The sequence below is a fragment of the Callithrix jacchus genome, chromosome 22, assembly GCF_049354715.1.
Source record: "Callithrix jacchus isolate 240 chromosome 22, calJac240_pri, whole genome shotgun sequence".
Taxonomy (NCBI): Eukaryota; Metazoa; Chordata; class Mammalia; order Primates; family Cebidae; genus Callithrix; species Callithrix jacchus.
Genome location: NC_133523.1, coordinates 36,541,726 through 36,554,519, shown reverse-complemented (window position 1 = coordinate 36,554,519; position 12,794 = coordinate 36,541,726). Strand labels below are relative to the sequence as shown.

Genomic DNA, 12,794 nt, shown 5'->3' with positions numbered 1-12,794 from the left:
GTGCCACCACGCTCAGCCAATTTTTAATTTTATCTAAAGATAACAGAGGTCTATGTTGCCCAGGCTAGTCTTGGATTTCTAGACTCAAGTGATCCTCCTGCTCTGGCCTGGTAAAGTGCTAGGATTACAAGCATGAGACATCACACCCTCACCTAAATTTAATTTTAATTTTTTTTTTAGACAAGGTCTTACACTATCACCCAGGCTGGAGTGTAGTGGTGTGATCATAGCTCACTGTAGCCTCAAACTCCTAGGCTCAAGTGATCCTCCTACCTCTACCTCCCAAGTAGCTTTAACTACAGGTATGTGCATGTAGTTAGTAATAGCCACACCTGGTTATTTTTAAAATTTTTTGTAGAGAAAGGGTCTCACTATGTTGCCCAGGCTGGTCTGAAACTCTTGGTTTCAAACTATCCTCCTGCCTTGGCCTCCCAAAGTGTTGGAATTACAGGTGTGAGCCAGTGCATCTGGCTTGAGGCCTGACACAGCTGTTTTTTTTTTTTTTTAAATGCAGGACTTCTCAGAGCCTTTAATGCTCTAACGATCACAATAAATTTCCAAGAGCTGATACAGCACATGCTGCATTTTCCAGACATTTGGCTAAGGAATCCTTTTCTGAGAAGCCCCTAATAACATCCCCTGGAACAATAATCTTCAGAACATGGGAGATACCAGACTAGACTTCAAGGCTCTTTCTGGCTCACCCATTGTAAGATTCTAAATAAGATTCAAATATTAGTCTAAGGGGTCTCAACTCTCCAGGGTGCTGATACTATCTTTTTTTTTTTTTTTTTTGAGATAGAGTTTCACTCGTTTCCTAGGCTGGAATGCAGTGGCACAGTCTTGGCTCACTGAAACCTCCATCTCCCAGGTTCAAGCAATTCTGCCTCAGCCTCCAAGTAGCTGGGATAACAGTCATCTGCTACCACACCCATCTAATTTTTTTTTTTTTAAGAGATGGGGTTTCGCTATTTTGTCCAGGCTGGAGTACAGTGGCTATTCACAGGCGCAATCCCACTACTGATCAGCACAGGAGTTTTGACCTGCTCCATATCCAACCTGGTGGTCCCCTGCTCTTGGAGGTCACCATATCAACGCCGAACTTAGCACAGACACCCGACTGGCATAGCACACTACAGCCCAGAACTCCTGGGCTTGACTGATTCTCCCACCTCATCCTCCCGAGTAACCGGGACTACAGGCATGCGCCACTGCACCTGGCTAATTTTTGTGTTTTTAGTACAGGTAGGGTTTCACCACGTTGGCCAGGCTTGTCTCAAACTCCAGACTTCAGGTAATCCTCCCACCTCGGCCTTCGAAAGTGCCGGGATTACAGGCATGAGCCACCACACCTGGCCAATACCAACATTTTTATATAGATACCTCCCCTCTCCCAACACTTGGAAATAGGACTGAGATTTTTCCTTTAAAAAAATATTGCCAGAGTGACAAAGTCTAGAGGAATTGTCCAAGAAAAAAGACGCATAGTTCCTCTGGGAAGACACACTCTAAGCAGAGGGTAAAGGCTCCATACACATTCCGTTTCCATCCGAAGAGTTGAACCATGTGCATTTTCCTACCTGGGCGATAAGCCTGCTGCTGTTCCATTTCCAGTGGTCTCCTCTCGTAGCCTGACTCGTTTTCTTGTTTGATGACTTGGGTATCGTAGAATTGGTTCTGCCTGGAAATATTGTCCATGGCATCTTCAAACAAAATAAAAAATGGTCAATTAGAGGGGCAGTTCATGGAGAACCCAGGACCAAAGGGCCCAGAAGGCATCTGTGGGTCTAGGAGCTCAACTGAAGAGTGGTAAGAATAACAATATTAACTATTCATGGAGTACACACTATACTCCAGAGCCTGGAATACAGCTGAAGACAAGCCTGCCCCACTGAAGCCTTCAGTTTAGTGAGACAGACAAATCTTAAGCAAAAACACACACAAATTTAATGGTTGTGTTGAATACTACAAAGTAGTTTCAGGAGCTAAGAAAGGGGCCTGGAAGACCGGGCACGGTGGCTCACACCTCTAATACCAGCACTTAGGGAGGCCGAGGCAAGCGAATCACAAGGTCAGCAGTTCGAGACCAGCCTGGCCAATATGGTGAAACACCATCTCTACTAAAAATACAAAAAATTAGTTGGGCATAGTGGCGGGCACCTGTAATTCCAGCTGAGGCAGGAGAATTGCTTGAACCCAGGAGGCAGGGCCCAGATTGCACCACTGCACCCCTCCAGTTGGGGTAACAAAGTAAAACTCCATCTCAAAAAAAAAAAAAAAAAAAAAAAAAAAGAAAGGGACCTGGAAAACGAAAGTTAAGCCTTGACTCAAAGGATACATAGGTGATGACTCAGTGACGAGAATGGAGAACGTTGCTGGGGTTGGGATAACGTGTGTGAAAGCTCAGAGGCGGAACTAAAACCAGAAATTCCCTCGAGAACCTTGTAGCCAAACCCAGAAAGAACTTTAGAAACCCAGGATGGGCATCATACAGCTCTCCTCCCCAGGGGCTAGCTCTCTGTCAGAGCCCCAAGGGCCCTACTAGTGGCTATGCCAGGAGCCATGAGGCAGAACCAAAGGGAAGGAGAGACTATTCTGCCCCTTGCTGACTGATTGGATCCCTTCTCAGAGGATAAATACACCTGGGCACAAACTGGGTACAGCCCGAAGGGAGGAAAGTCACAGGTCACATGGTTTGCTACAGGTCTGTTCACCAAGCTTGAAGGAGGGCTTCAAGGAGGCATGAAGGGGGCTCAAAGGACTTTGTTGTAGCAGGTAGGGGAGAGAGGAAGAATCAGCATTATCTCCTTAATTGGAACATGGGGACCCTTTCAAACTATTCTGCTTCTTCCAGGCTCCAAGCGCAGTGCTCTTCTTCCCACAGTCTCTTCTCCCGAGCATCTCTCCTCTGCCCACAGAGGCATCCTCTCCTGGAGAAGCTATGACACTAGGGTCCTTCTCCACTCTCTAAAACATCCGCCTTCTAATAAAAGGCAGGCCCAGTGCTAAGCCTCTCACACGTGTGATCTCATTCATAACACCCCCTCCCCAGGGGTTGGAGGGGCTGTGAAAAGACAGTATTTATTAACTCCATTTTACCCACAAGGAAACCAGGCTCACAGAGATGAAGTGACTTGACAATATTGTTAAGCCAGATTTGAAACAAAGTCTGTTTGAGTCTAGGGACTACACTCCAAAGCACCTAATTCACTCTCCTCTCAGACAGGACTCTCTGGCCAGACCTCCAGGTCACTACTACTGCACTACCCTTTCTTGCTAGGCATTCCTGCCAGTCCCTCCTGCTTTAGACATGCACACAGGGCCACTCCTTTCTTCACAAGTCTCTGCAATGGGAAGTCCCCTTTCCAGCACCTGGATTCTGAATAATTCCTAAGCCACTGTCTATCCCAAATCCACACTTGGGTTATCTCCCTCCAGGAAACCTTACCTCTTATGAACAAGTATCCAATGCCAATCCCAACTCCTGTCTCTTCTGTTATCTCATTTTTCTTCTCATTCCCTTAGCCCCAAGTCCCAGGATGCCCTCTTTTCAGAAAAACTCTACAAACTCTATGCCAGAATCCCTTCTACTTACTGCTTAACCTCTCCAGTAGGCACATTTCCCAGTCCTACTAGAAAGCTGCCCGGAGGCCTGGCACAGTGGTTCACACCTGTAATCCCAGCACCTCAGGAGGCCGAGGCGGCCAGATCACTTGAACCCAGGAGTTCATGACCAGCCTGGGTGTTTGGCGAACCCCCAACTCGAAAAAGGAAGGAAGGAAGGAAGGAAGGAAGGGAGGGAGGGAGGGAGGGAGGGAGAAAAACGGGAAGGGGAAGGGGAAAAGAAAGAAAGCTGCTTTTTTCTTTTTTTGGGGGGACAGAGCCTTGCTCTGTCACCAGGCTGGAGGGTAGTGGCGCGATGTCGGCTCACTGCAACCTTCACCTTCTGGGTTCAAGCGATTCTCCTGCCTCAGCCTTCCAAACAGCTGAGATGAGAGGCTGGCGCTACCACGCCCAGCTAATTTTTGCATTTTTAGTAGAGATGGGGTTTCACCATGTTGACCAGGATGGTCTGGATCTCTTGACTTCGTGATCTGCCTGCCTCGGCCTCCCAAAGTGCTGGGATTACAGGCGTGAGCCACTGCGCTCAACCAAGCTGCTTTTCTCTAACTGAAGATTCACTCCGTCCCATACCAGGGTTTCCTCTCCTCAGACAACCACAGATCTACCTGAACTCATTCCCAGAGTCCCACTTCCTGGCTGATGCAGAGGTTCCCTGCTGCTCCCTGAGGGTCCCCACTCCCTGGGTACATAAAAAACTGCTTCTGGCAACCAACGAGATTTCTCTTGGAGATGCTCGGGTCCAGAAACACTCTGCGCACTCCACTCTGGGGCCTCCAGTGAAGTCAACAGGTCTCCTTTCTCTTTGCTCCCTACAGCCTGCCCCTCCTCATACGCCCAACCAGCTCCATACTCCTTCAGTGCTGGATACAGGATCCTGTCTCCCGCCACATACTTCATCCACTTCGAATGTTACCAACTCATCTGCCCCCACCCCTCCCACCCCCAGCTACCCCCTGTTCGCGGAAAGCCCACAGTCAGCCCCAGGCCATTCAGCAGCAGCCTCGGAGTTATCTGTCCTCAGTCTTCCTAGCTCTAGACCCCCGGATCTTTTGTCCAGGGAAGCATCCTCTCCCCCGCCAGCCTCTGGACCTCTTCTAGCGGCCAACCAGAAAGTCCCCAGATCTCAAAGCACCACATGTCCAAGCTGTGCCTGCCTCAAGGGTGGCCTTCCAACCGCGGAAGAGAGATGCGGTGCCCTCTGGTTCAAGCTCCCGCATCCCCCTAAATGCTCACCAGCCAACCTCCAGAGCACTGAGTTCCTTCGATCCTCCCCAGCCACAGACACCAGCGCCTCCACCTCACCCACCCACCCCCGTAGCAAACGGGAGAACTCCCAGGATCGCATCCAGCGGCATACTCCAGGATCCTCCTTCTTCAAAACTCTCCCAGCCCCGCACACCTGGACATTCTCTCCCCACCCTGGAAACACGGCTCCCCGCCCCCCAGCCCACACGCTGGGCGAGCACGGCCGCCGAGCCCTCCGAGCTCCGAACCCCAGGATCCCCATTTTCGAGACCCTCACTAGCCCAAATGGAAAACGTCTTGTTCTTCCGAGTCTCTCCGGCCCCAGAAACCAAGTTTCCGGTCTCCGATCCGAGCCCCACGGTACGGAATCCTCCCCGCCACCCCGGCCTCTAATCTCCGAAACCCAGAGCCCCTCCCCCAGTGTCCCCCCTGCACCGAGTGTCAGGATCCACCCTCCGGTCGCGCCGGGGCCCTTGTCCCCAGATCCTTTTCAGCGGCGGGTGGCGGGATCCCCCGATCCTCTAGTCTTCTCCCCGACCTCAGGCGCTGGACTCCCGCGTCCCACAGCCCTTTCCTCGGCCCAGGCTCCGGGCTCCCCGGCCCCCGCCCCGCGCACTCTCACAATGTCCGTCCGGCCCCGAGTAGCCGCCGGGCTCCGCGTGCGGCTGCAGCCCGGGCGGCGGTGGCTGCGCGGTCCCCTCCAGCTCGGAGCCCCCCTCGGTCTCGACCTCCTCGTTGATGTGCCCAGGTCGCCCCGGTTCGTCGTCGGCCTCGAGCTCCCGCTCGTCGTCAGGCTCCTCGGCCTCCAACGCCGCCTGCAGCCGCTCAGCAAGCTCGGCCTTGAGGCCTCGAGTGTCCAGGCCGCGGCGCTGCAGCTCCTCGCGAAGTTCGTTCACCTTCAGACGGCGCACATCCATGGCCCGGGCCCCCGGGGTGGCCCCCGAGCCCGGCCCGGCCCCCCAGGGCTATGTCCCCCTTAAACCTTTCCTGTCAGAAGGCGAAGGGGGAAGGGGGGGGCCCACTCCAATGGCGGCGGCGGCTCAAAATGGCCGCCGCCGCCCTCTCCCCCCTCACCCGTGCCTCGTCCGATGTAACACGAGTGCCAATTGGTCAGTGCTTGGGGCAACGGGCGCCGGCCATGAGACCCAGCCAATCAGAACGCGGTTTTCAAAAAACGGCAACGAGAAGGCCCAAGAGCTACCGGGAAGGAAGCGTTGGCCTACGTCGAGGCCGAGGCCGGAGCGGAGGGCGGGAAAAGGCAGGAGGCGGGGCGCGCGCTGATTGGATAGCTCTCCCGCGCCTCCTGCCGTAAGGCCCAATGAAAACAAGGGAGTAACAGTTTGGTCCAATCGGCGGTGAGATCTCAGAATGAGTGCCCCACGGCCTTTCTGCGTAGTCCTTTCATCAAACTAAGTGTCTCTGTAACACACATTCCGATTGGTCTACATCTCCCGCCCCTTGAGGAGTCCGAGCGGGTAAAACCACAAGAACCAATGAAACGGAGTGTCGGCAGAAACCCCTCCTTCCTGTTGCCTTTAAGAAACCGGAAACAGATGAATTCACCGAGGGCCTGCCCCTTGCCGTTAGGGCGGTTTCAAAACAATCTGCCCACCAATCGTAGTTATTGTCTTAGCTCCTAAAGCTGGCAGAGATGGCTCGTTTTAGGAAAAGTTCACCAGATTGGCCGTGCTTTAGAGGATTGTCTCACAAATTTCGCTGTAGTAGGAGGTATATGGAATAGAGATTAAGTGAATATACAGTTCGTAATCTGAAAGAAACCCAGTCGTTTTTAGAAAAAGCAAAATTTTGACTTCAGGAAATCCCGAAGGTTTGGGGGTAGAGGCCAGACTAACAACGGGAGGCAAGTTGCCCTTCCCTTGGGTAGTCCGCAGCTGCCTTCCTCTATGGTGGGTACCTGACGTGGAACGGGCGCTCTGCACGCTACCATAGAGCCTTCCCCTCCCGAAAGACCTCCAGAAGTTCACCGACCGCTCTCCCGAATCCTCTAATCGGCTGTTCTCGTAAATCGGGCTATCTGGCGTCTGTACCTACAAGCTCAAACCCGCGGATCAGTCATTAAGGCTCGCGCTCATGAATACAAACGCCAGAGAGCTTCCCAGTGCCTAACGCCGCACCACCTGTCGCCTCTAACTCAGAAAGCAAAACTCGAGTAAGACGCAATCGGGGTACACGATGCAGACTCCTACTCCCTCCCGAGCCACACGTTAAGCCCGCAGAAGCCACACACCATCTCTACTTAGACAAAGGCACACCCCGCAGAGATAAACAAACAGGCATGCGTCACATCAGACGCATCCAGTTCTTTTTTTCCTCTTTCTTTCTTTCTTTCTTTTTTTTGAGATGGAGTCTGGCTCTTGTTGCCCAGGCTGGAGTACAGGGGCGCGATCTCGGCTCACTGCAACCTCCGCCTCCCGGGTGCAAGCGATTCTCCTGCCTCAGCCTTCCGAGTAGCTGGGATTACAGGTCCCCACCACCACGCCCAGCTAATTTCTGTATTTTTAGTAGAGACGAGGTTTCCCTGTTGGCCAGGCTGGTCTCGAACTCCTGATCTCAAGTGATCCGCTCGCCTCGGCCTCCCAAAGTGCTGGGATTACAGGCGTGAGCCACCGCGCCCGGCCCCAGGTCTGATCTGATTTGAGTAGGGCACCCAGCTGCAGTGTAGAGGTGCCCAGCACGGTCCGCAGAGGCAGGCGGCATCGAATGATAAAGATAACACAGGATAGCTGCACTACAAGCGAACACTACAGCAACCCAGACACACAGCACCTACTCAGCAGCGGGACAGACACTCACGTGGGCCCGGAGGTTCCAGTCCAGACACCCCGCCCCTCGCCCACGTCCGACTTCCTCTCTGTCTCTCTCCTCCCAGCTTCCCACAATGATTTGTTCTAAAAAAGTTTGTGGCCCGGATTGAACTGTCTCCCGTTCTCGAGAACCGCCACCGGAGGGCGTCCGGTGGCTGCCAAGGGTTCCTCCATTTGCTGCCGGCCACACCCGGGAACGCCCGCCCGCGAGTTCGTGCTAGACACGGAGGGCTGGTCTTGGCTAGAGGCTCTTGTGGATCCTGTGCCTGTGTTTCTATGTCAGTCTGAACGTTGGGGCTGGGAGTACCTGTTGTACTCTACATGTCTCGAGTATTTGTGTCACTTGACTCTGGATCTGTGTCTCCTATTCGTTGCGGATGTCTGCCTGAGTGTTTGTAAATGTTTGTGTCTGTGTAATTCTGTATGTTTGTGTTACATGCGTCTGAATTTCAGTCTGTTTGTGACCAGGTTCTCCTGGGTGTGTCCATTAATTCACGTGTCTGTTACTTTGCAGGGAACAGGTGTGTGTGTCTGTGATCCTGGACGTGTATGCCAGTTCCTCACTAAAGGTTTCCGAGAGTCTGCATCTCTTTGCTTGTGTGTCTTTTTTTTCTATGTTTATGTTCATTTCTACCCTCTCTAGTGAGGAAAGAATTCCAGGACCCCACCAAACGCTTCCTTTTTTTGATGAGGGAACTGAATTGTCATGGAATAGGGCCACATCACAGCTAAAAGGAGACAAGGAGACAAAAGCTCATTGATTACAAAGTTTTATGTGACCTGAGCCCCTCTGGAGGCACCAGAGTCCATGGCCCTGTACTCAGAGGGTGAGGGATTGGCTCAGGGGGGGCACTGTGGCCCGAAAGGTGGGAGATTCCCCCATCCCCTGTGAGAAAGGAAGCATCCGTAATGCATTGCACAGGCTTGAAGGGGGCACACCCCCACAGGAGGTGAAGAGGAAGCAATGGTGGCTAAGAAGGGGAGGGGCACCCAGAAAACTACTACAGTATAGGGTTAGAACCTTGGAATTGCTCCTAATAGTCTAGACCTGTGGATCTTTAGAATCTTAGAAACTTAGAACATTTGAGTCTTAGAACTACAGTGCCTGGAACTATAAGATTTTAGAAATGTAGATTCTTGGACTCTTAGCCATGTCCTAGAGAGGTGGAATGCAAGCATAGAACCTAAAGGTGTCCAACATTAGAAATGATTAGAACTTTGGTGTCTCCTTAGTCAAAGTGGAGTGTAAGAGCCTTAGAACTTAGATGCTTGGGATCCAGAATCTTGGACCAATGGAATCTAGAGTACCTTGAAACAGAACAGACCATTAGAATCTTAGGAGTTTAATCATCTAGAATCTTAGACACAGAGAATCTAAGATCTTAGAGTAAGTCTTAGAATCTATCACATCTGAGAACATTAGACCTTGGAACTGTTAGACTCTTGGAACTTTTGAATTGCAGATTCTAGAGCCTTAGACCCTTAGGATCCAGGATCTTATACAACAGAATCTATTATCATAAAGCCTCAGAAACTATAATTGATCATCATTAGAATCTTAGAACTTGAGAATATAAAATTTGGAAGACTTATGACCTAGAGTCTTCTAGCCAGAGGTTCTAGATTTAGAGCCTTAGAACATCAAATTTTAGAATCGTTGGCCTTAGAACCCCCGTGTCTAGAATTTTAGAATCTAGAATCTTACACTATAAAGACTCTGAACCCCAGAAAAATAAAAATCTAGAATCATAGAGCCTTACATCCTAAAATCAGAATCTTAGAGTTTTAGAACCTAAAATCTTGGAGACTTATCAAAAATGTTAGAACCACGAAATGTAAAACCACAGAATCTCAGAGCCTTAGAATAGTGGGTCTTAAGGTTGAGTGAGGTGGCTCATGCCTGTAATCCCAGCACTTTGGGAGGCTGAGGTGGGTGGATCACTTGAGGTCGGGAGTTTTAGGTCAGCCTGGCCAACATGGTAAAACCCTGTCTCTACTAAGAATACAAAAATTAGCCGGGTGTGGTGGAGCACACCTGTAATCTCAGCTACTTGGGAGGCTGAGGCAGGAGAATCACTTGAGCCTGGTAAGTGGAGTTTGCAATGAGGCAAAATTGCACCACTGCACTCCAGCCTGGGCAAAAAAGCGAGACTCCGTCTCAAAAAGGAAAAAAAAAGAATAGTAGGCCTTATAACCTTAGCACTTTAATGAATTAGAGACTTTGGAATTTCAGGTCCTTAGAACCAAAGACTCATAGCATCTTTGAAACCTAGAATCTTTGAATCCAGACTCTTTAAACCTTAGAATCTAGAGTCTTGGAATGTTAACACATGGGAGGGTCTCAGATACTGCAATCCAACCCCTTTCTTTTATAAATGGTGATGCTATGGCTTTTAAAGTAAGCCACTGCACAAAGAAGGGGACATTACCTGTCTGGAATGGAGGTGGGATAGGTAGGAAGATAGGGTTGCAGGTGGGGATAAGGCCTGGGGTGGGAAAGTCGGGGGGGTGGAATTTCCCCCAGTGGCAGTGCCTAGCTTGGATCCTGAGAGGGAGTCCCAGGTGGAGGGTTGTCTCAGGCGCCATCCTCCTGCCCCGGGGCTGCTGGGGAGCCCCTATCAGCAGGCTGAGGGGGGCTAGGGGCTGTGGAAGGGCAGAGGACATAGCGTCCAGCAGGATGGACCTCAGCTGCAGTGAGGCAGCTACAGGAATCCTTAGGGTCTGGCTGGGTTGGGGGGTCAGCTCCTCCAGCAGCTCCAGGGGGTTCAGGATAACCTCCGGCCTCATCCATATTGACATAGAGGATTTCGTCAGGCTCCTGGGCAGGCGGCAAGGCCTTCAGTGTGTTCTCCAGATCTTCCCGCAGCTCTGTAAAACTTGGCCGGTCCTGCGGATTCAGCTCCCAGCACCGCGACATCAGGGCATATCTAGGGCAGCAAAATGAGGAGTGGGGGATTGAGTAGGGACTCAGAAGGGGAGCATGCTGGGAGCCTGGGGACATTTCAGGACACTCAGGGGACTGGGGGCATTTTAGAGGGCTGGGGGCAGCCTCAGCAGTTTGAGACCATCTATGGGGATTTGGAAATTCCCGAGTTTCTGAGTTGGGTCCCGGGAGACTCAGGAGCTGGGAAGGGTCTTGGGCAACCTGTCTGGGTATGGAGTAGTATTCTGATGAGGGTTTGCTAGAACAGACCTTTCCAGCTCCCCAGAACAGAGTCGCATCAAAGCCTGGCTATGCCACTTACAAGCTGTGCTGGGTTAAAATAGGTCCATACATTCTTTGACCCTCCTCCCTGCAAAAAAGACAGAGAATAAATCCCCTCCTTTTGAGCAAGGGCAGAAACTAGTGACTTGCTTCTGATTTGGCAGAAGTGATGGCATGTGTGACTTCTGAGACTAGGTCAAAGAAGGCATTACAGCTTCCTTGCACCTCCTCATGGGCTGCCACGTTGTGAGTAAGCTCAAACAGCACCACAAAGGGGTCCACATGACAATGAACTGAAGCCTCCTGCTGCAGCCATGTGAGTAAGCCACCTTGAAAGCAATCTTCTGGGTCGGGCGCGATGGCTCACGCCTGTAATCTCAGCACTTTGCGAGGCTGAGGTGGGTGGATCACAAGGTCAAGACTTCGAGACCAGCCTGACCAATATGGTGAAACCCTGTCTCTACTAAAAATCCAAAAAATTAGCTGGGTGTGGTGCAGGCACCTGTAATCCCAGCTGCTTGGGAGGCTGAGGCAGGAGAATTGCTTGAACCCGGGAGGCAGAGGTTGCAGTGAGCCAAGATCGTGCCATTGCACTCCAGCCTGGGCAACAGATCGAGAATCCATCTCAAAAAAAAAAAAGAAGACAGCAATTTTCTGGTCCCAACCTTCGGATGACTATAGCCCCAATGACATCTTTGTAACTTCATTAGAGATCCTGAACCAAAATCACCCTGTTAAGCTGTTCCCAGTTTCCAACCTTCAGAAACTGTGAGATAATGTTTGTTTTTTAAACTACTCGATTTGGGGATATAGAAAACAAACACATCAGCTGTGCAAACTTTGACAAATAAATCACCTTCCTTGTAGGACTGTTTTCTCATCTGCAAAATGGGAATAATAATGATACCTATCTACAGCATATGGCTGTGGTAAGGACCAAAGGATTTAATACATGCCAGGTACCCAAAACAGTGCCTTCTAGTCAGTTCTATAAAAATGTTAGCTGTTCTACAGGAATTGGGTATGAAAAAAAATGTTAGCTGTTCAGCCCGGGCACGGTGGTTCATGCTTGTAATCCCAGCACTTTGCGAGGCAGAGGCAGGTGGGTCATGAGGTCAGGAGTTCAAGACCAGCCTGACCAACATGGTGAAACCCCACCTCTACTAAAACTGCAAAAAAATTAGCCAGGCGTAGTGGTATGCACCTGTAATCCCAACTACTCGGGAGGCTGAGGCAGGGAAATTGCTTGAACCAGGGAGGTGGAGGTTGCAGTGAGCTGAGATCACGTCACTGTACTCTAGCCTGGGTGACAGAGCGAGACTACATCTCAAAAAAAAAAAAAAAGAAAAAAAGAGAAGCTGTTGCTTTTACTCCTCTCAGCTCTTGAAGTACCCAGGGTTGACTGAGGAGTCCGAGGCCCCAGGCTGTCTCCTCCTGACCCAACCAGCATCCTCTCTTTACCCTCAAAGTGCTGGCTAAATATCATGGCCTCCCCCGCATGCTCCAGTATTGAAAAGTTTGACAAGCACACCGTAAAGGATCCTGCGAGCATCTCAGAGGAGACCTGAGTCTAGAGAAGGTCAATAAAACAAGCTGGAGGGTTTTGAAGAGAGTCCTGGGTGTTGAGCATGTGGGGGAAGCATGGTGTGCTCAGGAGTCTGGGATGAATTAGAAGTCTCTGGGGGTGCAGGTCCGAAAGGCAGGGCCGCCAGGTAAGACTGTGCTGTTATTCACTGCCCAAAGGTACCTGGCTTGGGGATGGGGAGGCAGGGGGCTGATTCAACCTGCATTCCAGACACAGCCTAAGGGGGAAAAGGTACCTTTAGCCAATTTGCACACCACTGGCTAGTGGTGGCCATACTCAGAGCATTGGTGAGGGGCAATGGGTCGCTTAG

The 12,794-nt window shown here is 51.0% G+C and overlaps 2 protein-coding genes and 1 long non-coding RNA gene across 15 annotated transcripts in view; 1 reads left to right on the top strand and 2 right to left on the bottom strand.

Moving 5' to 3' along the window:
- The window catches only part of HNRNPUL1 (heterogeneous nuclear ribonucleoprotein U like 1), a 43,281-nt gene extending 35,572 nt beyond the window's left edge, over positions 1-7,709 (bottom strand). For 3 of the 9 annotated variants that reach the window (XM_035286428.3, XM_035286432.3, XM_078359777.1), the window contains exons 1-2: positions 7,684-7,709; positions 1,581-1,703 (exon numbers count right to left, since the gene is read on the bottom strand). In XM_035286428.3, coding sequence (XP_035142319.1) covers positions 1,581-1,698 — 118 coding nt within the window. In that variant the 5' untranslated portion in view covers positions 1,699-1,703; positions 7,684-7,709. Of the gene's footprint in view, positions 1-1,580; positions 1,704-5,491; positions 5,869-7,683 lie in introns of those variants that run through there. The other 6 variants (XM_035286425.3, XM_035286426.3, XM_078359773.1 and 3 more) reach the window with 2 other exon arrangements.
- Positions 6,829-8,277, top strand: LOC144580785 (uncharacterized). The gene is made up of 2 exons (XR_013530928.1): positions 6,829-7,039; positions 8,209-8,277. It is a non-coding gene; the product is annotated as an uncharacterized LOC144580785 (long non-coding RNA).
- Positions 8,278-8,448: 171 nt separating this feature from the next.
- AXL (AXL receptor tyrosine kinase) overlaps positions 8,449-12,794 on the bottom strand; it is a 35,481-nt gene continuing 31,135 nt past the window's right edge. For 4 of the 5 annotated variants that reach the window (XM_035286420.2, XM_035286421.2, XM_035286423.3 and 1 more), the window contains one exon: positions 8,449-10,621. In XM_035286420.2, coding sequence (XP_035142311.2) covers positions 10,270-10,621 — 352 coding nt within the window. In that variant the 3' untranslated portion in view covers positions 8,449-10,269. Of the gene's footprint in view, positions 10,622-10,861; positions 10,988-12,794 lie in introns of those variants that run through there. The other variant, XM_078359772.1, reaches the window with a different exon arrangement.